General features: G+C 28.2%; 6 protein-coding genes across 13 annotated transcripts; 3 read left to right on the top strand and 3 right to left on the bottom strand.

Moving 5' to 3' along the window:
• Nucleotides 1–73: 73 nt before the first annotated feature.
• RabGGTa (Rab geranylgeranyltransferase subunit alpha) lies at nt 74–4,555 on the bottom strand. 3 transcript variants are annotated; one of them, XM_076525498.1, is made up of 8 exons: nt 4,409–4,555; nt 3,616–4,305; nt 2,951–3,061; nt 2,671–2,789; nt 2,111–2,298; nt 1,841–2,032; nt 1,150–1,725; nt 74–1,052 (listed from the first exon to the last, which is right to left on the bottom strand). In XM_076525498.1, exons 2-8 carry the CDS (start codon nt 3,673–3,675, stop codon nt 610–612), a joined length of 1,689 nt encoding a protein of 562 aa, XP_076381613.1. In that variant the 5' UTR covers nt 3,676–4,305; nt 4,409–4,555; the 3' UTR covers nt 74–609. The 3 variants fall into 3 exon arrangements, with proteins under 3 accessions (XP_076381613.1, XP_076381614.1, XP_076381615.1); XM_076525499.1 differs by having other exon boundaries at nt 3,293–4,555; XM_076525500.1 differs by having other exon boundaries at nt 3,890–4,555.
• Nucleotides 4,556–5,075: 520 nt separating this feature from the next.
• Nucleotides 5,076–8,979, top strand: CaBP1 (Protein disulfide-isomerase A6 homolog CaBP1). 2 transcript variants are annotated; one of them, XM_076525502.1, is made up of 7 exons: nt 5,076–5,214; nt 6,199–6,400; nt 6,594–6,787; nt 6,874–7,095; nt 7,178–7,384; nt 7,473–7,798; nt 7,889–8,979. In XM_076525502.1, exons 2-7 carry the CDS (start codon nt 6,385–6,387, stop codon nt 8,205–8,207), a joined length of 1,284 nt encoding a protein of 427 aa, XP_076381617.1. In that variant the 5' UTR covers nt 5,076–5,214; nt 6,199–6,384; the 3' UTR covers nt 8,208–8,979. The 2 variants fall into 2 exon arrangements, with proteins under 2 accessions (XP_076381617.1, XP_033340579.2); XM_033484688.2 differs by lacking the exon at nt 5,076–5,214 and adding an exon at nt 5,968–6,121.
• A 263-nt stretch (nt 8,980–9,242) lies between these two features.
• Grip128 (gamma-tubulin complex component 5) lies at nt 9,243–14,099 on the top strand. Of its 3 annotated transcripts, none has more exons than XM_076525496.1 (14): nt 9,243–9,608; nt 9,685–9,818; nt 9,900–10,328; nt 10,412–10,674; nt 10,748–10,919; nt 11,004–11,214; nt 11,291–11,591; nt 11,653–11,846; nt 11,921–12,224; nt 12,295–12,514; nt 12,613–12,901; nt 12,973–13,173; nt 13,258–13,340; nt 13,402–14,099. In XM_076525496.1, exons 2-14 carry the CDS (start codon nt 9,747–9,749, stop codon nt 13,735–13,737), a joined length of 3,075 nt encoding a protein of 1,024 aa, XP_076381611.1. In that variant the 5' UTR covers nt 9,243–9,608; nt 9,685–9,746; the 3' UTR covers nt 13,738–14,099. The 3 variants fall into 3 exon arrangements, with proteins under 3 accessions (XP_076381611.1, XP_076381612.1, XP_076381610.1); XM_076525497.1 differs by lacking the exon at nt 9,243–9,608 and having other exon boundaries at nt 9,618–9,818; nt 13,402–13,561; nt 13,769–14,099; XM_076525495.1 differs by lacking the exon at nt 9,243–9,608 and having other exon boundaries at nt 9,618–9,818.
• Nucleotides 13,036–23,521, bottom strand: RagC-D (Ras-related GTP binding C/D). 2 transcript variants are annotated; one of them, XM_033484731.2, is made up of 7 exons: nt 23,383–23,521; nt 16,576–16,727; nt 16,088–16,494; nt 15,864–16,000; nt 15,654–15,796; nt 15,384–15,532; nt 13,036–15,294 (listed from the first exon to the last, which is right to left on the bottom strand). In XM_033484731.2, exons 1-7 carry the CDS (start codon nt 23,383–23,385, stop codon nt 15,095–15,097), a joined length of 1,191 nt encoding a protein of 396 aa, XP_033340622.1. In that variant the 5' UTR covers nt 23,386–23,521; the 3' UTR covers nt 13,036–15,094. The 2 variants fall into 2 exon arrangements, with proteins under 2 accessions (XP_033340622.1, XP_033340621.1); XM_033484730.2 differs by lacking the exon at nt 23,383–23,521 and adding an exon at nt 16,979–17,473.
• LOC117228754 (uncharacterized) lies at nt 17,606–23,296 on the top strand. Its single transcript, XM_033484729.2, has 4 exons — nt 17,606–19,642; nt 19,714–19,812; nt 19,876–20,038; nt 20,098–23,296. Exons 1-4 carry the CDS (start codon nt 17,769–17,771, stop codon nt 22,000–22,002), a joined length of 4,041 nt encoding a protein of 1,346 aa, XP_033340620.2. The 5' UTR covers nt 17,606–17,768; the 3' UTR covers nt 22,003–23,296.
• Nucleotides 23,288–24,778, bottom strand: LOC117228756 (cyclin-dependent kinase 2-interacting protein). 2 transcript variants are annotated; one of them, XM_033484732.2, is made up of 4 exons: nt 24,301–24,778; nt 23,952–24,199; nt 23,682–23,802; nt 23,288–23,606 (listed from the first exon to the last, which is right to left on the bottom strand). In XM_033484732.2, exons 1-4 carry the CDS (start codon nt 24,383–24,385, stop codon nt 23,410–23,412), a joined length of 651 nt encoding a protein of 216 aa, XP_033340623.2. In that variant the 5' UTR covers nt 24,386–24,778; the 3' UTR covers nt 23,288–23,409. The 2 variants fall into 2 exon arrangements, with proteins under 2 accessions (XP_033340623.2, XP_033340626.2); XM_033484735.2 differs by having other exon boundaries at nt 23,682–23,790; nt 23,976–24,199; nt 24,301–24,773.
• Nucleotides 24,779–25,104: the final 326 nt, after the last annotated feature.

Raw genomic sequence — 25,104 nt, 5'->3', positions numbered from 1 at the left:
ACTAAAATGAATATACGAAAACAAATCACAATATTAAAATTAAATTGTAACGAGGTTAATAATTTTACACAAATTTTCTTTATAAACGATGAAATGTATTAAAATCTATAACATTTTGTTTTTCATTGATTTAACATTTTTCCTTTTTACTAAAATTATTCTTTCTATCATTTGAAGCATAGTGATACTTTTTGTTTAATTCTGATTGTAACTTGAAGCATTATATATTTTTGCTATATCATGTATCTTAGTTAACATAAATAATTTTTCTCATTGTCAAATAAGATTGTTTTTATAAGTTTTGGTCAAAATATAACATTCATCCATAAAATGTTATTAAAATCTGCTGATAGTATTATTATCAAAGTTTATGGTATTGCAATGTATTTCAATATTTTGCTTTCAATTAAAATCTCATTTTATAACAAACATAAAATATTCTAATTTTAATTTTATATGTTAATAATATGTATAGAAACCTGAGCAAAATCCCTGCATAGTAATGAAAAAATGATGATAGTATATTTACGATCATCATAACCAAAAGTAAATGTTAATTTATTACATACTTACAGCCATTCACTTGAATTAATATATTTACTATTAAAATTATTCTATATGTAATTCTAAATTTTGATTAATTTCCATAATTCTAATTTTTAATTCTGTTGCATTACATACTGGATTTTCTCTTAGGTCAAGCGACTTTAATTTATGTCTTGCTAGTAATTGTAATATTTCTTGTAAATTATTTAGCTTATTATTTCTCAATGATAAAACCTTGAGACGGTCTAATGTTGGAAACTTTTCCAAACTTTCTAATTGATTACTCGATAATGATAATTTCTTACAGTTCTGTAACAAAGATAACTGATGTAAAGAAATTGATAAACAGTTAGAACTGAGATTTAGTTCTTCGAAGAAACTAAGGTACTCATTAGTACTCAATGTTGTTAAATTTAATCCTGAAAGATCAATTTTTAATTTTATTTCATTGTCTTCTTCTGTGCTCCATAATTCGTGCAATTTATATTCTATGATATATTTACTTCCTGTAAAAAATCATTTCCATGATGGAATTAAAAAGAAAAGAGTGATTATTCTCAATTAATTATTTCATGTCTTAGAGTACTAATTCAAACCACTTACTCAGGTCTTTGTAGTAATTAAAACGAAGAGGATCAACTTCAAGTAAAGTATTCAAATTTGTTAAAATATCATCATTAAATTTTACGAAGTCGATTTTTCTCATTAAATGTACTGCAGTTAAAATAGCCCACTTGTTATCAGGTTCCATTTCTATAAGTTGTTTATAATTTGATAATTGATCCAGTAGTTGGTCCTGATTATAACAAATTCTGGATTTTCTTTTTTTATAAACCCATTTTTTATTAAAATGATATATAGGATAAACTTTTCCTTCAATTGTTACTTGAATCTCTCCTATCTCATTCAATTCTTTTTTAAATTTTCCAAACAACAATTTAGAAAATTTTGTTTCTTGCCAGGATTTCCATTGAACAGATTCAATTTCATTGTTAATATGCAAAGATATTGATTCCAATGATACAGTTCGGTCAGTAAAGAGAATTATTCTATCTTCTTGCAATAAAACTTGAGACAGAGCAGAGTCAAAATCTCGAGCATTTAATAACCATCTTTGATAAAACCAAGCACTAGTATCATTAGGATCTGTAAATGTAGCATTCATCACTAAGTCCAACTCTAAAATAAAATAATACATTGTGTACCATATATGTATCATTGCATTACGAATAGAATAGTTTTATAATAAATTAAATATGTTTATGTAATAATTAGTATAGCCGATAAATGTTACCATCTTTTTTCTTCTGATTAATGGTTTCTTGATTACACTTATCAAACATAGTTGATAAAAGCCGGCTTCGGTAATGCCAAGAAGAATAATTGGAAAAATTGTTCATGATTTTTGAAGTAGAATATTTAAATTCGTCTTCAAGAGAAACCTCAGCTTTCTGTACAACATATCGTCTATGATTCCAGCAATGAACTAAAACCAAAGAAATATTTATACATAACTATATTCTAGCTAGTGGAATGAAGGAAGTTAGTAATATTAGTAGCTTACAGTTTCTTTCATCGATGTTTAAATACCTAGAACATAACATTAATTCCCTTTTCCAGTCAGGTTCTCTCATATGCTCCATAATCCATATTCTTTGGTACCATACATAATATGACTTAGGATTACTTTTCAAACAGTTTTCAGTGAGAACTAATTCATGCTGGTATGATTCATTTAAGTGTTCTTCATTCCTATACCATTAAATATATTTATATCTAATTTCACATTCATAATTAAGTGCAAAGTCACATATATTTAAAAAAAAAATTGTTATTGAAAATTACTTTTATAAATGAATACCTTACTGGCAAATAATCCAATAATACATAAAATAAATACTACTTAGCAATTGTTAGTTATTATTTGCACTGTCAAAAAAAGTATTTTAATGACTTATTTATGTTCAGCATTAAAATGTTTATAACATGTCAGATTAATTGTATAAGAGATAACAATTATTTAATCATTTTGTACAGTAAAATGAATAAATAATCATGATAATTATTTGAATCAGTAAGGTTCTCAAGTATATTCATTCTTCATTGTTATTAATATGTAACTACCAATCATTTTTTGTAAATGCCTCTCTACGAATATTCCATAATGTATAAATGTCAGAATTCTCTATTAGTAAGCGCTCGGTAACTGTCATCAACTCATCATCGTATATTTGATCTCTCCTCTGCAACATTTAAATCGAGACATTTATTTTTATTTTTAGTTTTGTAGTATTTTATATATTTTACCACATTGTATCTCTCTCTATCTCCTTAATTAAAATTAATGTGAACCTATAATACTGAATGAGTATACGTTAAATAAATGAGAATAAAGAAAAATTACTTTTTGAAATATCAAGCCCATTCCAGCTCTATATTCTGCAAGTTTCTTAGCTCTCTCTTTCTTTTTTATTGCTTCTTGTTCTGCAGTTGTCCGAACCTTAACTCTTCCGTGCTAAAAATCATATTTAATTATTATTTGTAACAAAATTGACCATTTATAGCATAAAATATAAAAAATATGTATAAACATGACTATATTCTTACATTAAATTAAGAATATTAAATTAATTTTAACTATCTTGCATATATAACTTTTCTTATTGACATTGTACACACTTCATTACTAAATAAAAAAAAAAATTAACACTTAAAGAATTAATATAAAAATAATAATTTCAATTACCATTGTGAATACTTTCAAAAATCTTCTATTTGAAGACTTTTTATTTTCTTACTTATTTAAGTATTAAATTTAATCCTGTTGTATTGTTGTTTGTTAAATCGTTTATTTGTTTCTATTTACGAGTTTGAAGGTTGAAAATTCATTTCAACACAAGCAATTCAATTGTTTATAATAAATATGTAAATATTTCATGTTTCACATTTAAATGATGTTCAAATAATTAATTTTGTTAATTAACTATTGGGCAGTATAGATAGCAATAAAATGTATTATATTTATAACTTTTCTCTAATTTTTAATTATAAACTATTCATATCACTCACATATGTAACATGTATAAAAAGAGAATCATGTGGTTTATAATATGACACAATGAAGTACATAATCTATGCAACGTCTTCCATTGATTCGTGACTCACTACCGCTACAATTATATCCCTAACAGTAGCAGTTAGCAGTACGTACATATTGCAAACAGATTCCCTACATGTAGGGAATCATCACATCATATCAGAGTATCAGAGCTCTGATCATATGAATCTACATACTATTAGATATATGTACGTATTATATGTATGGCATTCTACATATACCCACAGTCAACGAGAGTAATGGAGAATACGCTTCACAGTCTGTAATATAAACTTTCTGGGCTCTGAATCTTCGACAAGGCAATTTCCTCTCTGGTTTCTGATATGCCTACACACTGTATATTTTGTGCGTAGGTGCTTAGATTATACATATACATATATGTACTCGTAGATACGTAGAGCATGTGTATAGTTGCATGCACAGGAAAGCCAAGAGTTCAGTGATGCAAAGATAATACACGAAAGATAATTCACTGTGACGTGCAACATAATCATTTAAAATAACTAACATGGCATCAGGCTTTAAGTTCAAACCGTAAATGCTATTGGATACTATCTACTCATATTCACTATCAATCATCATATTGTGTGAACTTGATTTTGAACAATTTTTAAAACAATGGTGCTTGCGTGTTTCAAAGGCTGCAAAATGAATGAAAACAATGGTCAGAACTTTTCACCAGTATTCCATTACTCTTAATCATTAACTGAATATAATATTTCACATTTGATTAATTAAATTTACTTTATAAAAATTAAACATTTTTGCATGTTCATTAATACTGAATATTAAACCAGTTCAACACGTTTGGAACATCGGTGTGACATTCTTTCGTATTTGCAGATACATATACCGTACTAGCATAATTTATACATCGAGTTCACTGTGACGTCATGTAGATGATTCGTCTTAGCTTCAGGCAAACTATTCAATGCCGTGTCTGAGTCAGGGGCCGTCAACTTTATAGGAAGCACTTTTTTGACTGCCATCTGAGCTAGCTGCAGACTTGGACGAACTAAAATTCAGTATGGCTGCCCACCTGCATGTGCATTTAGTGTTTGGTGGACAGGTGCCTTACAAACTGAAGGTCGAGCCTCTCGTTCTTCGCAGGATTTCTTTCGCACGAATTCCAAACAACTTCTACATGTCGGTCTAATCTAGCCTAGAAAGGGAAACTGACAGCTTGGTCCTACTTAAATTTCATGATGTGTGGAAGAGAGTAAATGAAACTAATTGCAAGACAAAGTAATGAACGAGGAAAGAGCAGTTATTTAAGACATTTTCAATGAAATAGATGGCAATCGTTGATTCGGCGTTAATCTATAGCTGTTATGAACATTATTTTGGAAGCAATTAAAACTAAAATAGGAACGATAAGGAACAATTAAAAAACAATTGTTTACGATATTCTACAATGAGACATCACAATTTCTATTTATCGGATTGCAATGACGGACTTATACCTTCGCCTAACTTTGCGAATATCGTTAGTCGATTTCAGGGAGTCGAGACCATGTGATGATTTTATGATACTTTCTCGAAAAGTAGAAGTAAGAAATTGAAATTAATTATAGAACAATAATCTTCAAAAAAAAGCAATTCTTTGGTAGGTCATACATCACGTTTCATGCATTATTTCAGAATTTTCATATTTTTAAAAATTCCCAGCCTCTTAAAAGTCACTAGATATTTCTTAAAAAGAATAAGTGAGCGATTAAAATTAATTGATAAGCAATTATAGGCAATTAAAAAACAATTTTTTGAACTATATTTCATTAATATTAGTTTATATGGTGGTTTATATATAAATATTAGTTGATATGGTTTATATTAGCTAGCTTCACACGGGTTGAGCAACCCTGATTTCTAGACTCGTACATAGAACTCCAGTCATCTCTGGTCACACATGCATAACTCGATAATGTGCGGGAAATTAGAATTTGTTTAGTATGTAAAGTATTTATTATGTGTCATAACATAATAAAAAAATGCAATATAATGAACAACATTATAATTATTATATATATTGCAGTATACGTCATTGATTTCAAATAAATTTAACGCAAATTATAAATTATACATTATTTGTATTTCCTTTTCTTAATATGAAATACTTATGTTAATTTTTAACAATTACAAGACCTATTGAAAATAGTACACAATTATACAAGAAACATTGCATGTATATATCAACAGTTAAAAATACAGACTGTAATTAATATGGTAATACAATTGTACAATCGCATACATATATACAGTCAAGCCCGCCTACGCTACTAATTGTACATATATACATACATACATACATGGATCCGACTTATTTTAAATCACTTTCACCTTAAATACAACTTTACGATTAAACACATTATTTTTTGATTTTGTGTAATAAGAAATAATTTTGAAATTAGAAAGTTGTAGTAATTAATTGTTTTAATTATCTACAATAAGCCGCCTTAAGTAATCTTAGAGAATTAACATGGTACCGAGGTTATGTATTTCTTTTGTAAAGTATAATATATGGATGTTGATTACAGGAACCAATCAAAACGATCCACGAAAAGTGATATCTACGTGGTTATAAAGAGTGGGGTACTGAATACGCTAGGAGGAGGACGTATTCGTTGTTCGTTTCAATTCTATATTGAATCAAAGATTGTGCAGTGAATGATTTCTTGAAGATAATTGTAAATTATAAATTTTGTAATAGTTTGTGAAGGAAAATGCAAGCTCTTTTAGGTGAGTTTCGTAAAATAATATTTGCTAACCGGCTCACAACCTTCTTTTATTACTTCAACCGGCATATCTATACTATTAAGATATTTCTTTACATCACGTTAGATATACATTTTGATTAATATATTGAGATTAAAATATTCTTCTTGATCATATTTATATACATTTCATTATTTCTAATTTCCGTTTCATATAGGTATCTTGATATTAATCACTGGAGCCCATTGTTTGTACAATTCCAATTCAGATGTTATAAAACTTGATTCAAGCAATTTCGACAGTTTAGTACTGAATAGTGATAATATTTGGGTAGTCGAGTTTTATGCACCATGGTGTGGACATTGTCAACAATTAACACCTGAATATAATAAGGCTGCTAATGCATTGAAGGTAATTTAAACACTTTTTCTACCATATTGTCATTTCATATTTTGTTCTTAAATGAGTTTCTTATTGGGATTATAAATTTTGATTAGGGTATCGTAAAATTTGGAGCAGTAAATGCAGATGAACATATGAATGTTGGGTCAAAATATGGAATTAAAGGTATTCCGACAATTAAGATATTTGGTATCAATGATAAGCCAGAAGATTATGTTGGACCTAGAACATCGGATGGAATCCTGGATGCTGCTTTAAATGCAATTAATCAAAGGGTTAGCACTTTTCGTCGTAAAAAAGGCAAAGATGATTCTAAGGTAAATATAACAATGTATAATATATAATGACAATAAATAGAAAGTATATGAATTGTATAACATTGGTTTGTTTTCATCATAGTGGAAAGATTCCAAGGATGTGATTGAATTAACAGATGAAAACTTTGATGACATAGTAATGAATTCTGAAGATATGTGGTTAGTTGAGTTTTATGCACCTTGGTGTGGTCATTGTAAAAATTTGGCTCCCATTTGGGAATCCGCTGCTACAGAACTTAAAGGAAAAGTGAAATTAGGTGCCATTGATGCTACTGTAAACAAACTAAAAGTAAGTTTATCTTTTTAACATTAACTACATTCAAAATTAAATTATATTTATTTTTCAATACATTCAATTTGATCTACCATTATTATAGGCCATTCAATATGAAATTAAAGGATATCCTACAATTAAATATTTTGCACCTGGTAAAAAATCTTTTGATTCTGTACAAGAATATGATGGTGGTCGAACAAGTTTCGATATTGTAAGTTGGGCAACAGAAAAATTGGCAGAAAATGTACCAGCTCCAGAAGTAACTCAAATTATAAATAAAGAAGCATTGGAAAATGCTTGTGAAGACAAACCATTATGCGTTGTATCAGTTTTACCACATATCTTAGATTGTCAGTCAGAATGTAGAAATAACTATTTGAAAATATTGAATGAATTAGGAGAGAAATATAAGCAAAAAATGTGGGGGTATGTAGAAATAATGCTACTCTGTATGCAGAAGTGAATCTATGTTTTAAAAAATTTTAAGATCTTTTTTGTCTCTTCTTCTTTTAATAGATGGGTGTGGGCAGAAGCTAGTGCTCAACCTCACATTGAAGAAGCATTAGAAATAGGAGGTTTTGGTTATCCAGCATTGGCGGTTGTAAATATCAAAAAGATGAAATACTCATTACTCAAAGGAAGTTTCTCTTATGTCGGTATAGATGAATTTTTACGAGACTTAAGTTACGGACGAGGAGGTACGGCACCATTAAAGGGTGCTCATTTACCTAAGATTCTTATTACAACACCATGGGATGGCAAAAATGCTGAACTGCCACCAGCAGAAGAAATCGATCTTAGTGATATAGATCTTGACGAGAAGGATGAATTGTAATTACAATAGGCAACATTTCTAAAAAAAAATGTGCACATCACATACATATACCATTATAAGTAATTCAGTACTTGTTTTTGTATTAAATTATTATTTTAAATCGACATCATTACATCTTGATGTACAATAATAATCGAATATCATCGTCATTATAGCATTAGGAAAATTTGTCTTATTTCCAGCAAAAGCGCATCATCATTATGTTATTCATACACCAATCCTCAGGAATTTTAACAGAGATTTTCTATTGAAGTGAATTTTTACGATGTCTTATCTGTTCACTATACAGTAAAATACAGCATAATATACAGTATAAAGTTAAATTTACATGTCGCTTTTATTGTATAGAAATGAACAAAAAAGGTACAATATCAGAGACGTGTCTGAATATTTTTAAGCAATTATTTGTACATTTTTAACATAACAGTAGATAATATGGCGTTGTAAAATGTTATAGCAAAAATAGAGTTTGTATTTGTCATCTGATTGCATTTACATTTTTTATGCAGATATAAATTTAAAGTAATTAATTACTGGTATTTCATAACATATTAAATGCATTCCATAAAATAATTGGTTCTCCCAAAATGGGACCAACATATTACAATCATCGATTTACATTTACATATACATTAAAAGTTCTTATTTTTAATAAGATGTCATTACTGAATTCAGTTATGTAGTGTCTTCCAACGTGATTGTAAAAGAAATTTATATTGTGTAACATTATTATGTGAAATACGTTTATACACGTATAAACATTTAAAACGATTATCTTCTCATTTATATTTACCTATTTGTAATCCTATCTTACATTTATATTAAATAAATTTTCACGTCAAAAGAATTTATATTTGATATAATTTTACTATTTCAACATATCACTTTATATGTTAAAGAAATTGTGCAATAGCAATTTTATTTGAATTTTTAATTAAAATTTGTAATCTAAAACAGATATGTACATATTATCTTTTTAATTCAAATTTGAATAAATCAGCAAGGTCGATGCGGTAGACATTTTTTCTCGATCTATGTTACATACATTTGGAACTGATTAGAATTGTACTTATATACATATATATATATATTACTTCTCTAAATATCAAATTATTTTTATTAATTTAATACATAAAAGACACCTTAACTTTATCGTATTCGTTAAAATTAAAAAAGATAAAGTTTGAATTAGGATTTGCAAGAACTTATGCGCATGTCTATTGAATAGAATTCTATGTATTTTATCCTTCTTGAAAGAATATTTAAAATCATCTTCATTATAACATCATGATTTTTTCTATATTATTGTTGTTAAGCTTAAAATCATATACGAAGAAAAAATTACTGAATTACTTATTTATAAAAGTTTATTTTAGAAGTTGAATAAAGAGTACATTAGAGGTTAGAATTTTGAAAACTGCTTGTCAATCAGGGAAACATTTTGTCGTATTTGACTCAATTAATAATTTGTTTTCAGCAATATAACGATTATTGAACTTTTGATATTTTGATTTTTCATTACTTGAATTCTAAACGAAAATGGGTACTAAGACATTAAACGATATTCATAATGATATGAAGTATTTAATAACGGCAATAACTTCTTTTGAGGTACTATCATAATTAAATATGATAAAGTACCTCCTTTGAATTAGATTAACAAATGTTATAATAACGCTTCCCTAATTACAGCAAAATGAGGAGAGTTTTCAAGTTTGTGAACGGTTTTGTATGACAAACATTAAACATCATCGATTCTTATCTGTGAATAGTAACACTACAAAGGAAGCTATTAAAGCTTTGATTACAAAGTTTTCAATTCATGGAAAATATGATGTAGCAAAAAAGCTTGAAGAATATGTTGATACATTTTTATCAAGCTTTGATTTTGAACAGCATCCACAATATGATTTGCAATGGTGTTTATTAACATTATTATTGGAATTGTCCAAGGAAACTAGTAAATCCAATTTGGAATGTTTAAAGCTAACACGAGGAGAAAGTATTTTTAATGCAACAGGTGAAAATGAAAGTGAAGCTACAGAAGAAATTGATTGGGCTCAATATTTAAGAGATGGACAAGAACATTTTTTTGATGATTACAAAAGTGATTCTGAAAGTGTAAATACTTTCAATGCTTAGTATTACATAATATTTAAATAATACCAACTTTTAATAGAATTAACATGTTACATTTTTTGTAGGAATGGTCTGATAATGATGAAGATGTTACTGACATAAGCACACAACTTCAAATATCAACAAATCTTAAAGATTCAGATAAAACAATGTGTATATCTGTTACTGCTAAAAGAGAATTAAGCACACTATCTGCAGCTTTAACTGAAGAGCTTAAATCTAGAAATTGGTTAGCATCTAATGTTCAAAACACATGGTGGAATGAATTAGAATGGCGAAAGTATCCAGTAAAGACTCAGTTCTGCGATGCCCATCTTTGTGAAATATGGTAATTATATTTTTATACAAAAAATTATTTTCTTATACTATTATTATCATCATTATATTAACATCAAATATAGGCGTAAAGCAACAGAGACAGATTATGGTACTTTCGGAACACTCAGTGAATATTCAGTATGCAGAGAACTATTATGGATGTTTTATACTCCAATGTGTATGGTAGTATTTCAACAAAATGATGAAACAGACTTCTTTATTCGTCCTAATATATCTATACCAAGCTTAACAACAGTAAGTATGTCTCATTGATTGTTTACTGTATATAACATACATGATTCTTTATTATTCATAAACATTACTACTAGAAAATTTTAGGTTGCTTTCAACAGTATACTCTCACCATTTTGCAAATATTTTGCTATGATACATGAAATAGAACAGTTTGGTATAGAAATATATTCTAAACAGAGTCGTCTTTACAAAAAGCCACCTTTCACATATGAAGCATATAATGCAGCACTAGGAAACCATTTAATGAAATTTAAAAATGAAATAATTGATATAGAAAAAATGTTTATGAAACAAGGTACAACAAATATAGGTATCCAAATACAATCAACGAAATTATGATCATACCATAGCTCATTGTATTGTTTTTCCAGACGAATCTCTCACACTTTTGTCTTTATCAACTCTTCTGAAGAAACGTTTGTACAATATAAAGATTTTGTATGAAGTTCATCAAAAAGTTATACATGACTGGAAAGTTCAACCCAATTGGATATGTGCGTCTAAATTATTGTCATCTCTATATTTTGAAATACAGAAATCGCACAATCGAAGACGATCGAACATTTGTGCTAGCTTATATTTGTGTAGTCTTAGCGTCTATTTAAATATAATCGATACATGGTTAGGTGAAGGACGATTTGAAGATTGGAGAGAAGAATTTATAATTGTCAGGTAAAAGTATTTTAATGTAGATTGAAACTGTAAAATGTCGTAACTACCCTCTTTCATTCAGATTTCTTAATGATACATCATTGGAAAATAATGAACATTATAAAGCATTTTCTTTAAGACCTTTAGATGATCTGTGTTTAGCAGATCCAATAATGCAAATTCTAATTAAAAAAATGCAGCGTATGGGACAAAGTGTTGAATTATTAGTATCTCTAGATCGAATTACAGACATATGGAAAATTAATAATGAGAATGGTAGTATAAAGTATATTTATTTTTAATTTATATTCTATTATAATATAGTATGTCTAATTGTTCTCTCTTTTTAGAAATAAAAATGTCTTTAACTGATGAATTTTACTCTAAATTAAAAATGGAAATTCGTAAATACAGTACACATGAACTACAAGAAGAAGAAAACTTATCGTCTCAAGAAAATATAGAAACAATTGATAAATGTGATGAAGATGTAGAAAGGGCTATTATCCAACAATTGACCGAATTTAATAACGTATTTTTATTAAAAGCTTTAGAAGGCTATATTCCATCTGAATTATTACAAAACACTGCAATTGATATTCGTTGCCCCAAAGTTAAAAATACTAAAACCGATTCTAACAATTTATTTGAAGGGTACATTTATTATAAATTCAAAATTTTTTCAGAAAAGTATTGGTTTTTAATGCATGTTATATACTTTCAGACTTGAGAAAATATCAGATTATATATTGCCATTTAGGAAAATATTAGAAACTATTTTGGCAGAAATTCTTGTTTCAAGATATAACAGTGCTAGTAAATTAGTAAAAAATATCATGTTAGAAGAATATAAATTGGAATCTCATTTAATATTAATGAGATCTGTGTACATGATGGAAGCAGGCCATATAATGAGTAAATTTTACCAGAAATTATTTCAGGAGGTATATAGCACAAAATGATTTGTAATTGATATAATTTTGTATGCAGGCTTTTTCATATGAAATTGCTTTTATTCATATTTTCTGTTTATTCTTTTTAGATCGAATCTAATCAAATGTGGAGCAATTCGTACTATTTATCGTGTATACTTGAAGAAATCTTATCTCAACAGTGGCCAGATTCAAGTTCACGTTGGTCTATTGCAGCCCGCAGTATTTATACGAATCAAGTATTAATAGCTATAGATAATATAACATTGCAGTATGCAGTAGGTTGGCCCATCAATATTATATTAAACGAAGAAACTTTTATAAAATATAATGAAATATTTAGATTTCAATTAAGATTAAAGTACGCTTTATGGACGTTGAATAATTTAAGATTTTGCGGTAAGATGAAGTATTAATAAATAGTTCAATGAATATATTACTAAAGGATAGTAAATTATTATTTTTTACAGATTTGGAAGGAACAAAATCAAGAATAGTTAAAAATAAGTTGGAACAGTTTCATATAAGACGCATTGAAAGTTTGCGATTTTGTTTATTACATGTAATTACGTCTATACACACATACTTGTCAGGTCAAGTACTACAAAACTTAAGTCTTGTATTAGAGAAGTCTTTAATGAAAGCCGAATGTCTTGACATAATCATTTCAGGTAAATCAAGTTTGTAATTTTTACTTTCATTAGTGTATACATAGATACACTCTTTCCATTTATCTAATGCAATTTTAATTACAGTGCATAATGAGTATTTGCAAAAAGTTTATGAACACTGTTTGTTAACACCAGAATATGATGATTTAATGGCTACTGTGAATAATGTACGTAAATATTGTTTATATAGAAAATGAAATTTTTTGCGTGAAGTTATGATTTTTTCAGTTAATTGAAATGTGTAATCATGTCCGTGCTCGATGGAATTACAAAAATTTAATGTACGCCAGTGAAGATTTGGACCTTTTGGAAAATAGTTATACCAAATATCATACATATCTTGCTTTAGCACTTCATAATGCAGTGCAAAATAAGGATGCAAATTATTGTAAGTCAGAAGTTTTATTAAGAGAGTTGTATAATATATTATATTTCAATCTAATATTCCTAAATTTTATAAACTTCGAAACCATTTACACATTGAATAATAAAATTGTTCTAATATCCATAATATGTAACTGGAACATAAGCAAACATTATAACATACATGTTAACATTCTCTAATTTTACACTTTTGCTTATTTTTTTTTTACAGTGACTGGCTTGAGCTCAGCATTTAATTGCAGTATGTCGTATGGTTAACTTTAATATATTAGGTTAGCCAAAAACTTTGTTTGGTTTTCCCAGACCTATCTTACACAAAACTTCAACGGACTTTGTGATCAACTTAATACCTTTATATTACATTCCTTGAATATGCCATTAGTGCCATTCATAGAAAATAGCTATTACAAATTCTTAATTTTACTTATTAACACTTTATAACACTTTATTATCAATTATATCAAGTTCCCTTTACAAAATTGTATATCAATTGAAACTCATACGATATTTTGTAAAGTATTAATAAATTATTTTTTGTTTAAGATATAGAGTTGAATATCTTGCTAAATACCTTGTTCATCAGAAGTATATACATTAGTATTATAAAATACAGATTCTTTTTAAGCTACGATTTTTAATCCTGCTTATCAAATTTATTCTCTCAATTCCAATGTTCTATCCATTCCTATAAATTCCTTTCAGATGAACTAATATTACAGTATCAGATGAATACACGAAATAAGATTGTAAGAAGTAATGAAACCTTATGTTTATATAATAATCTCAATCGCAGTTTCTTAATTGAAGTCGCATTTCAAAATTTACCTCCATCAGGATTAACTATTCCTATCCCAAAAGTAATACATAAAGCAGATTGGTACAAAAACAGGTAAAAAGATGCATTTCAATTCTAAAATTGGTTTTTATATAACTCAATAATTGTGCTATGAAAAAATTTTTTCAGTTCAAATTCTGATTATCCTTTGCCTAAGGAAATTACTCTAAGTGAATATGAACAAACATTTTCATATATACGTTGGTACCAATTGGAAGAAAGTATAATTACGTTTAGTATGTCTCCATATATTCTCTACCGTGAAGTGAAAGATATTATCGACGGTGTTAAAAATACTGAAAATAATATGCCTTAAGAAACTGTTAAATAAATAATTATTGGAAACAACAAATTTTGTATTGAGTCATGATATGGAACTAAAAGAAAATACAATAATTTCTGGCAAGAATTAATTAACAATTATATTAATTCTTATTTTAGATAGTAATATAATATATAGTAAAAAAAAAAAAACGTATATACATTATTTAATATAGATCCATTACAAAAATTTTATAAGTAAGAATAGAATAATTACAGCATACTAATTGAATATTTATGAAATTAAATTATTAATAACATGATTATATGATATACTATTTACCAGTAAGTAAAAGGTAAGTGAAAAAAATGTATATGAAAAAGATATTTTGCCTTCTATTACAAGGCTTAAATAAAAATTAAAAATATTACATACAGAAATTAACTCTGTGCAATTACAACAGTGCCATTTTGTCCCATGGTTCCACTTTGTGATACTGTAGGAGCATTTGAAGTTTCATTTGAATTAACAGGAGGAGTCAAATGATTATTAACATTTGTAGATGCTAAAGCCTTATTGCGTAATTCAAAGACTTGTTGAATGGCTTTTCGAAAACAAAGAAAGTTGTAATCAATTACACCTACAACGAAGAAAAGGAAATGTAAATACAGAATACATATTGTAATATATTGTTTAGTATTTGTCGAATTTCCTAAATTGATATATTACCTTGCCTATCGAAATTGTCTTCGCGTAGGATACAAACTAAGGCCAAGAATTTATTAACTTCGCGCAGATATAAAATGGTTCCATTATTCAGTTTAATTAGACTGGAACTCTGACTGTCGAACGCTGCAGCCTCTAAATCCTCTCTCAAACTACAATTTATACAAATTGGTTTTTATAATGCAAAATATTACAAATTATTTTACAATGTAAATATGTAAAAATAGAATCAAGATGTATTTATAAATATAAAGATATTCTTAAGTATCCTACCCATATATGCACGATACATCAATGACAACATCAATCATGTCACAACAAAGTTCATAACTTTGCATATCTACAGGAGAACTATCGGTTGCAATATAAATTTTAGACACTACATCAAATAAAAATGCTTTTTCAATCGCAGAATTCTGTAATACAAATTATAGTTTATATTATGAAAAACCAAAGTATATGCAATTCATATCTTTTTCTTACCGATATAAGTATGTTAAGTAAATTTTCTAGGGTTGGTAATTGTGGTATTAATTTTTGAACAACTTTACTAAATGCCTCAAATATACTATGATCATATATGGATGTTAAATGAAAACTAAGATGTATTTGGTCACAACCTAAAATATATATATATATATATTATATATTAATATACTTTAATGATAGAAAAATATTCCACTATGTATAGCTAATAATTTTTGTACCAGAATCTGCAAGATCATCATTTGCTCTCGTGTGTATATCTCTTTGTGTTTCCATTTTACAATCATCAGTTAAACCATCTACTTTATGTATGAAAACTTCAAATCTGATAGCTTGATTAACCTTGTATGCTTTTGTAACTGTTAAGTGTAATTTATTAAGTGCTTCCATATAATCATCCTGAGCATCGATAACAAAAACTAATGCTCCACAACCACCAAATATCATATCACTGTCAAAAGTAGGATCAAAGAAGTCAATTTGTCCTGGAAAATCCCAGATTTGAAATTGAACAAAACTAGAGTTACTTATATCGTCCTTAATAATCTTATTTGTGCTTTCCAAGAATAATGTTTCATTTGGAGACATTTTATGAAAAACTACTTTTTGTATTGATGATTTTCCACTCCTAAAACAAACATTGATATTATAGAACTAATAATGTAGTCGATCAAAAAAATATTTAGGACATTCAAAGAACTCTTGATACCTCCTCAGACCCATTAAAAGTATTCTTGGTTTTTGTTCTCCTGATAAAGGATCTATGGATTCTTCTGTTTCTCCATCAAATAATGCGTACCCAAAATCTTGAGGAAATGAACCTACATCGCAAACTCCTTGATATTGATCATCATCTTCATCCTGCAATAATAAAATCTTGGTAACACAATTTTCAAAATATAGCTAATTATTAATTGGACATTTCTTATATTTAAATAAAACAGCAATAATACAAACAAAATAGTGTCATGAAACAACTTAGATTAAATAAATTCATTTTAATTATTAGTAAATCACAAAACGTATTATATTACATAGTTCGAAATAGTTTAATAATATATGACAAGATCAATTAGTATTACAATAGTTATTTGATTCATCAGTGTTCTTACCATATTTATATTATTTACGATGCTTTATTTATTTAAAGTGTCTTTATTAAGAAGTAGACTTTGTATCCATGAACTTTCACAATATTAAAATACAATGCACATTATAGAATAAATTCGCTAATTGCGATTAAATATTAATGTAAATGAAACATTGATTTGTTTTTCATTACGTGGAATCGTTATAAATGATGCATAACAGTTATTTGCACAGTATCAATGTGAATGACGATTATTCTAAAATACGACTAAATTGACACAAAAATAAATACATATGTAATTCACTCTCTATGATTCAAGCCTTCCAAACACAGTTTGTAAATGAAAATTACACGTCATGAAGAAATAACATTCATTGATTTTTTTTCCATTAAACATTTTTTATTTTTTAAATCTATAATAAATTTGATTTTGGTATAAAAACATTTTTAAACGAATGAAATTATTTAAATATGAAGTTTTGTCATGTAATCACTGCACAAGTACATAATGTCCAATTGTGATATTGAATGAAGGATACGATGAAAATAGACATAATGAGAACTACCAACCACACCACAAACATTCCAATGACATTGTCACCATTTTCTTTTTCGTATTTGCAGCAAACTTCACATCACTCTTGTGTTTCTGTTTGCGCGAAAAACGTGTATAGCGAAATGGAATAAAGGCAATATTGTAAAGTGATTTTACAAGAACGTAATTGTGTAAAATTCTATCGTAAAATATGAAAGTGATCGTTATTATTCTATAATCACATTTCATAAACCGTTAAACTAGAAAAGGCAGCGATATGGCAGAAATTTCAAATTCCACAGTGTTTACAAACGATGCATCCTCTACTGGTGCTTCCGATCTTCTTCAACAAGCGTTTCAACAAGTTGTTGACGATGATGATCACGACGGTGAATTCGTTGCATTTTTACAAAATGACGACAATGATTCCGAAACTATTCATTTAACTCCTGAACAAGCAATAGCCTTAGGTCTAACCTTCGATGTAAACTCGAGCGAAGAGGTTATGTATCATCAAGATCAAGATAATATTGGCTCAAACACACAAGAAAATGTTCCTACAAATGATAACATTAACGTGCAGGACCAAACAGTGCTACATTCTCAGGGTTCTATAACAATTGATCAGTTAAGCTACCATCCTGAAGAAGTACAAAAATCCAATGATGAATTGATTAAAACAGAGTGTATTGATTTCCAAGAATGGCAGATACAAAAAGTTTCTGAAAATGAACAGCTTCAAGACCAAGTAGGTGAAAATGATTTGTCGTTAGATGAAGTGAATTTAAGTAATCAGAGACAAGAATCTCAGCAAATAATCGAACATCAAAATAATCTGCTTCAACAGAATTCAGGCACACGAACAATAGTTTTAGAACAATCTAAAGTACACACAATAAAAGCAGATGTTTCCCATGTTAAAAATATTCATGAAAATGATGTGCAATATACAATTGATGGTAGTGTAGTACAAAACCAGCTTAATACTTTGCCTAATTCTCAGGCGCAAATATTACAAAAACTACCTGTAATTTTGCCATCATCACAATTTATTATAAAACCTGCACAAACTATATTAAAGCCAACTAAAAATATTAGACTACTTCAAGGTTCAAATAAACTTACTAATTCAACAGTGAACCAAATTAATGCAGTACATTCTCTCAGTGCTGCTTCAAATACTAATTCTATGCTATTATCGAAAGCTACAATATTGAATAATTTATCACCACAAATAATAAAAGCTACGCCTATAACGGCTCAATTATTAAATACTACTGGGATACCAGCACAGTTATTAAATACCTCTCAGATTATAACTGGTGCTTGTGAAATACAGAGCCAATCGGTTACCGCACCTCATATTTCTAATGCAATAGTAAATACTACATCTGTGGGAACACAGAACCTTGTTACTTCACAAATACATTTGTCACCTATTATTAAAACCTCACAGTCTCTTCACAGAGGCAATGTTCAACAATATTTAACTCCGGTGCTAAAAGGTGCATCAACTGTACTTTCAAAGTCTAATCAAATTATAAGCAATACAAATGTGGCAGCATCTATTCCAGCACAACTATTAAAATCAGTTCAAATTCCCTCGCAATTGCTTAAAACAAAATCTGCAATTGGTAAGAAAACAACAGTATCAAGTGGAGTACCAAAAACTACAATTAATTCTAATTCACCAGTAGTTCTTAGAACTGCATCTATTGTAAGATCTCAAGATTTAAAGGCAACAACAACAAGTTCCACATCTATTTTAAAACCAACCCAAATTTCTTCAACACCTGTATCTATTTTGAAACCGCAAGCAAAAATTGCGTTTAATAATTCAACTAAACAAAATTTAAATATTTCTACTCAAAATATTGCAAATATTTCTAATAATTTACAACATGCATTACAAAAAGCACCCGTAACACAACAAAGTGGTACATTCGAGTCTACTAAATCAATACAAAATGATGCTGTTAAACAGAAAATTAATTTGGTAGTAAATGGAACAAATTTAAAAGTAAATAAAAAAGCTAAAAGTACTCCCACTAAACCTGTGACAGTAGTAAGTGACTCTACAGATGTAACTAAACCATTGGGTTCTAGTGAAAATCCAATACAAATAGTTCAACAAGGTCAAACATTTCACAGGTAAGATAAGATATATCTATATATATTTTTAATACCTCTTTCATGTTATATGATGTTTGTATTTATTTTAGTATGCAAAGGTTGACACCAACACAATTGAAACAAATTGCACATGTTTTGCAACAGCGTAGTCAAGAAACAACTGCTTCAAATGAAAGAGTTGTATATAGGTGAGTATACAATTCGTTTTTTTTATTAAATACTACAACTAAATAATTCGTGTATGAATTTAGGGTTGTATTCCCTGAAGAACTTGATTTACGAATTCGGAACCCAGGAAATTTACTAAAAAATCGTGGTGGGAAAAGAGGTCGACCAAAAAAGAGTACTATTAGACCTTCTTTGCTTCCTCCTAAACCACCACAAATTCCTGAAGAAGAACAAGAAGAATTAAAGGTAGATCTAGTTTGCTAAACTATAAGTCACTTACACTAATGTTGTCATATCTTGTTTAGGATGAAAGGAAAAAGGTTGTTGCGAGAACACGGTCTGGTAGATTGTCTCGACCACCTAGACATATGGTGCGAGATTACAAACATTTACATCATTTAGACTTTTTACAACCTGATTTAGATGACTCGGATGGTGGTTACAGTGATTATAATACGAATAATGAAAAGCTTGAAGAAGAAGAATCACCAAAAGAATTGCTAACAGGATTAGAAGTACCGAAAAGAAAAATATCAGATCACTTCAGATGTCCTACATGTAATAAAATATATTTGGGACGTACTCGAATGGCAAGGCATTTTGAAATGCACCCTGACCATGGAAGCCTTGAGCAATTACCTCCTCCAACACCTGAACCTGAATTAAAACAAAATGGAGGCCAGGATCCTTTAAAACGCAAAGGAAAGAAACGTGGTCCTTGGGCATACGTTACACCGGAAGCAAAATCAGAAAGGCGACAAATAAAATTGAGAGAAGCCATTTCGGTGTGCGAAAATCTTGAAATAATAAAAATAGCAGCAAAGCCAGTACTTAATGCACAATCATTATTTGATTTATTAATATTAAAATCCGAGAATAATGTAAGAAATTTCTTAGACGAATTGAAAATATTAATGGGCAAAATACGAGAAAAAGCTGGAACTATGTTGACAGTTGCAAATAATGATGAAGAATCCAACAAAGATTTAATTGATATTGGTGAAGAATCATTGTGCGATGTTCTGGGTTTAAATCCTGGTTTATATATAATCAACAATGATGCTTTAAAAAAGGTTGAAACTCCTGTTTGTAGCACTTATGAAAATTCAGAACCTCCGCTAAAACTTCAGAAAACAGAAAATTCTGAAGATGCTAAAGAAAATATAGAAGAGCGAATGTCTAGTGGATTTTCAGAAAGTTCAGACCTTAGTGTTTCAGACTTCCTAAACGACAGGAGATGTGAACCTGTAACAAATCCTACTTGTCCAGAAGTATTATCAGCCTTAACACTGATGAGAAGAAATCCCAGTCCTGTAAATAATGCAGAAAATAATAAATCCAACAATGTGTCAAAATTGTTAATTTCGAATCCGGAGATTCAGAATCAAATTTCAGATACTCTTGGATTCCAAAAAGTTGATATCACTTCACCGAAAGTATCAAATTATCAAAAAACGGAATCTCATAAAGACAATTTCACAAAAATTGGGAATGGTCTAGGACCAACTTTTTGTAAAGGCGAAAATAACTTTGAACAGTCTAAGTTAGAACATATAGATGAAGCGTTTATAAAACTAGAATCATCAGAACAGAGCTTCGTTAAATTAGAAAATAATGCTATGGGAACTTACCCAAAACAAGATACCCAAAATTTTGAGAAGATGCAAAATGGGTTAAATAGCATAGAAAATGGAACTCAAAATTTTATTAAAGGTTTTCAGAAACTAGTATCTAAAATAATTCCTATGACATCACCAGATATGAGTTGTATTAAAAATCAGTCGTCATCAATGGATACAAATTCTTGTAAAATAATGCCTGCTACTTCTGGTTGTAAGATTTCAGACAGCATACCAATTCTACAAGATACAGTACCAATAATTTCCAATAATTGTGATACTAGTATATTTGGCAGTGCAGAAAATTTAGATATGTCTAAAATAACTCAATATGATCATATTGCACATTTAGATATTTTAAATACGAGTGGAGTAATAGATAAAAACTTGCTAATTGATGAAAAATTGGTCGAACAATTGCATTTAGTTGATCAATCAAATTTAGTTGACGAACTAGTATCCGAACAGTTGAAAAATATAATGCCAGATAATATATTAGAAAATAATCTAATACCTAATAATTCAAATCTAGATACAGAACTTGATTTTGAGGAATTAAGTGAAGAGTTCAATAGGAATACTAGAAGTTGATTCTCGGATGATTGTATGCAAGATGTTCCTAAACAAATTCAAATAATGTGTATAGTGTATAAAGATACTGAACTTCTACAATTATTCGAAATTGTATATGTATGCATATGATTACACAATGGTGTAGATATTTTTTTATAGAATTTTTGACAGTATCACAATCAATATATTATAACTTCCATGTTTGAATGAACGATATCAATATTAAAGTAATATAATATCTTATATTCTGGTACATGTATGTAAATAAGACTGTTTCTGTTATATTTATTATGTATAATATATATTCCTCATGCTAAAACATTATAATAATTTTAAAATATTGAATAAATTTCAGTATGAAGTTTTTCAGTTTTAGTAAATGGTTTATATAACTATATGCATAAGACTATTAATAGTTTCAGTTTTAAAACGATTTCAGTCACACTTAAATGAACCAGGAAATAAGAAACTAGACTTCCTATAATTATATATTAAATATTATAAAACATGAATATAGAAGTTTTTTTGTAATTGTAAGTTTATATAGGTATTAGTCATACTATCAGTTACAAATATATTAACGTGACGTTAGTTACAGTGCTACAAAGATGATCATGCACAAATTATTTTAAATACATGTTTAATTATCTAAATCTATAATTGCTAATAACTTTTTTGTAATATCTATCAGTTACAGTGACTCTACGGATCAATGAATAAGAAAAACTTTATTTATATTGCGCATCAATAATTTCACTACAGCTGTAAAAGAAGCTGCCGAGAAACGAAAATATTATAACTCTAAAAGTTAGAAGTAAAAGAATTATATATAATTTAAAATCGATCATTTACAATCTTTATACAAATACCATAGGATTGAAAATATTTTAGACATCAATAAGATAATTCCATCCACATTGTTATAGCATTTATGTACAGTGGATATTATTAATTTTGTATTTATCTGTAAATATGTGTATCATACGTGCATAAGAAGTTATGAATATGATTGAATGTTAATGGCACTAGTAACTATTAGATTAATTATAACTAATCACAAAATATGCTGACTTTGCAGGTTTGGTTCCTTGTATCTAAGATACTTCTTTAGAATCTGCATTTGCAAAGAAGATATAGCACATTTGTACTTGTCTATATTTGTATTTCTTTGTGATCTCAGGTACCAATTGTAAACATTTTCATAGCGAGCTTTGGATTCTGAGTATATGTATAACAATTACATACTTTTTCTTTTTTGTGAAACTATACACATGGTATTTCAAAAGCCACAAATAAATGAACATTCTATTAATCTCTGTTTTATTTCAATAGTTGTAAGTTATTGCGTACAAAAAGTTAATTATAAAGTTCAAATTTCAAAATTACAAAAATACTCACCATAACATGTACCAACAATAACTACAATTATCTATGTCCAGTTTCTATTAATAATGATTCCAAAAATATTGTTAGACTTTCTGGTAGTAATGGCTGATGAACCCAGGTTGCCAGACACAACATTTTCCAAGATTCTGTGTACTGATGAGCTACATTTTCAAAAATTTTTCGTTTTATCTTGGCTTCTTCAGAATACACATTATGTATTAACTCCACAACATAATCTGCCAAAATAGATAGATTATATGATTGTACACATGTATTTTATCATTCATCTGCTAAAAATATTTGATATGTACCAAATTTAGTAATAGGCCACGTTGTAAATAATTTGTCCACATCTTTACTTAAACTTGTTGTCAACTTTAGTCGATGTGTAATTTGAGCAAGATTTTTTACTATAGTATCCTGGAACAAAATCTGTTAACATATGTACGTATGTATGTGAGATCCACTTCAAGAGTAGACAAGGAGCACAAAAGCTATTAAAAAATTTTGTATAAAATTTATATGAATTTCTTAAATTGTTTTCATATTCTTTATCTATTCCTAAAGTGTTTGACACGTACACTTGTATATTTTATAATTATTACCAATGCATCACAAATATGTTCCAATTTATCACATAACTCTTGTAAAACCTGAGAGTAGGATGTATTCTGTTTTTCCTGCGTTATATCCTTGAGTAATGCTACTCCTTGTAAATGGGCTGTATTCCATTGCTGAATAATTGTATGAATATCTGCAGCCATATCACGTATGTGTCGAGCTGAACCTACCAAATTTCTTCCTTGTGTTGGTTTCACCGATTGAATTTCTATAATTGTGCAAAGTAAAATAATAATTTTTACTTATTCTAATACACTTTTTATGGTACAGAATAATTAATAAATGTACCAAAATGTTTGTATTACTTACTGCTAATTGGAGAAAATTGTTCTTTAATCATCTTAGGATTTCTAAGTGTAAAAGAATTTAAATTTTGAATGTACAGATATGTCATTAGTAAATAACAAATTAATATTTAACAATTATATAATAGAGATATGTAATACATTGATAAGAACCCCAAGCGTGTTCAATGTTAGAATGCAATGGCGAATGTTAGGTTCATGTAATTTCAAATACATAGTTATAACATCATGTAATTTATATGAACGCAAATTTCTATAGCACAGCGTAAGGACGTTAGTACGACACAGACTTTTTTTGATTTAATCTATATATTTTGAATATAGAAAAGATAATAGAATTTATATTTACAACAATAAATTCGTATTTATCGTAAATGCTCTATTATTGGTTAATTAATATAAAATGAAATATATAATATTTTCAACGAGAGAAGACCAATGACAATAATGCTTTTATTAAGAAGCTCGAACTGTACAAAAAATACAAATGGTAAGATATGTATATACATGTATATACGTAGATCGTAATGATACAATTACTTCTTAAATTGATTTAGTTAAGTTAAATAAATCAAATATTGTCCGAAATTTTCTATTGTAGATATCTTTATAATTTTGTAAGAATAGCATTTATAAAATTTTCTGTGCATTTCTAAAATATATTTTATCATTTAATAGGATACAGATGGCGTGCCTGTAGAATAAAAATGGCGGTTCTCAAGCAATACATAAGTATTAGGTAGGTATATGTATATGTGTACGTATGTACACATTTAGATGTATATTTATATTTTGAACGAATTTATCT

Source organism: Megalopta genalis, chromosome 12 (assembly GCF_051020955.1).
Source record: "Megalopta genalis isolate 19385.01 chromosome 12, iyMegGena1_principal, whole genome shotgun sequence".
Taxonomy (NCBI): Eukaryota; Metazoa; Arthropoda; class Insecta; order Hymenoptera; family Halictidae; genus Megalopta; species Megalopta genalis.
This window is presented reverse-complemented; position numbering and strand designations above follow the sequence as displayed.

Excerpts from the sequence above, each read along its gene's own strand:
- RabGGTa (XM_076525498.1), bottom strand. The coding sequence starts at position 3,675 with ATGTACTTCATTGTGTCATATTATAAACCACATGATTCTCTTTTTATA. Across the intron at positions 3,062-3,615 it reads TTTTTATACATGTTACATAT|CACGGAAGAGTTAAGGTTCG; the intron begins GTGAGTGATATG and ends TATGATTTTTAG. Across the intron at positions 2,033-2,110 it reads AAACATCGATGAAAGAAACT|TTCATTGCTGGAATCATAGA; the intron begins GTAAGCTACTAA and ends CTTTGGTTTTAG.
- CaBP1 (XM_076525502.1), top strand. Across the intron at positions 7,096-7,177 it reads AAGGCAAAGATGATTCTAAG|TGGAAAGATTCCAAGGATGT; the intron begins GTAAATATAACA and ends TTTTCATCATAG. Across the intron at positions 7,799-7,888 it reads TATAAGCAAAAAATGTGGGG|ATGGGTGTGGGCAGAAGCTA; the intron begins GTATGTAGAAAT and ends TTCTTTTAATAG.
- Grip128 (XM_076525496.1), top strand. The coding sequence starts at position 9,747 with ATGGGTACTAAGACATTAAACGATATTCATAATGATATGAAGTATTTA. Across the intron at positions 11,215-11,290 it reads AAAAATGTTTATGAAACAAG|ACGAATCTCTCACACTTTTG; the intron begins GTACAACAAATA and ends TTGTTTTTCCAG. Across the intron at positions 12,515-12,612 it reads ACCAGAAATTATTTCAGGAG|ATCGAATCTAATCAAATGTG; the intron begins GTATATAGCACA and ends TATTCTTTTTAG.
- LOC117228754 (XM_033484729.2), top strand. The coding sequence starts at position 17,769 with ATGGCAGAAATTTCAAATTCCACAGTGTTTACAAACGATGCATCCTCT. Across the intron at positions 19,813-19,875 it reads AATGAAAGAGTTGTATATAG|GGTTGTATTCCCTGAAGAAC; the intron begins GTGAGTATACAA and ends GTATGAATTTAG. Across the intron at positions 20,039-20,097 it reads AAGAACAAGAAGAATTAAAG|GATGAAAGGAAAAAGGTTGT; the intron begins GTAGATCTAGTT and ends TATCTTGTTTAG.
- RagC-D (XM_033484731.2), bottom strand. Across the intron at positions 16,001-16,087 it reads TGATGATCTTGCAGATTCTG|GTTGTGACCAAATACATCTT; the intron begins GTACAAAAATTA and ends TATATATTTTAG. Across the intron at positions 15,797-15,863 it reads TACTTAACATACTTATATCG|AATTCTGCGATTGAAAAAGC; the intron begins GTAAGAAAAAGA and ends TTTGTATTACAG.
- LOC117228756 (XM_033484732.2), bottom strand. The coding sequence starts at position 24,385 with ATGACATATCTGTACATTCAAAATTTAAATTCTTTTACACTTAGAAAT. Across the intron at positions 23,803-23,951 it reads TAATTATAAAATATACAAGT|ATTTTGTTCCAGGATACTAT; the intron begins GTACGTGTCAAA and ends ATATGTTAACAG. Across the intron at positions 23,607-23,681 it reads GTGGCCTATTACTAAATTTG|ATTATGTTGTGGAGTTAATA; the intron begins GTACATATCAAA and ends CTATTTTGGCAG.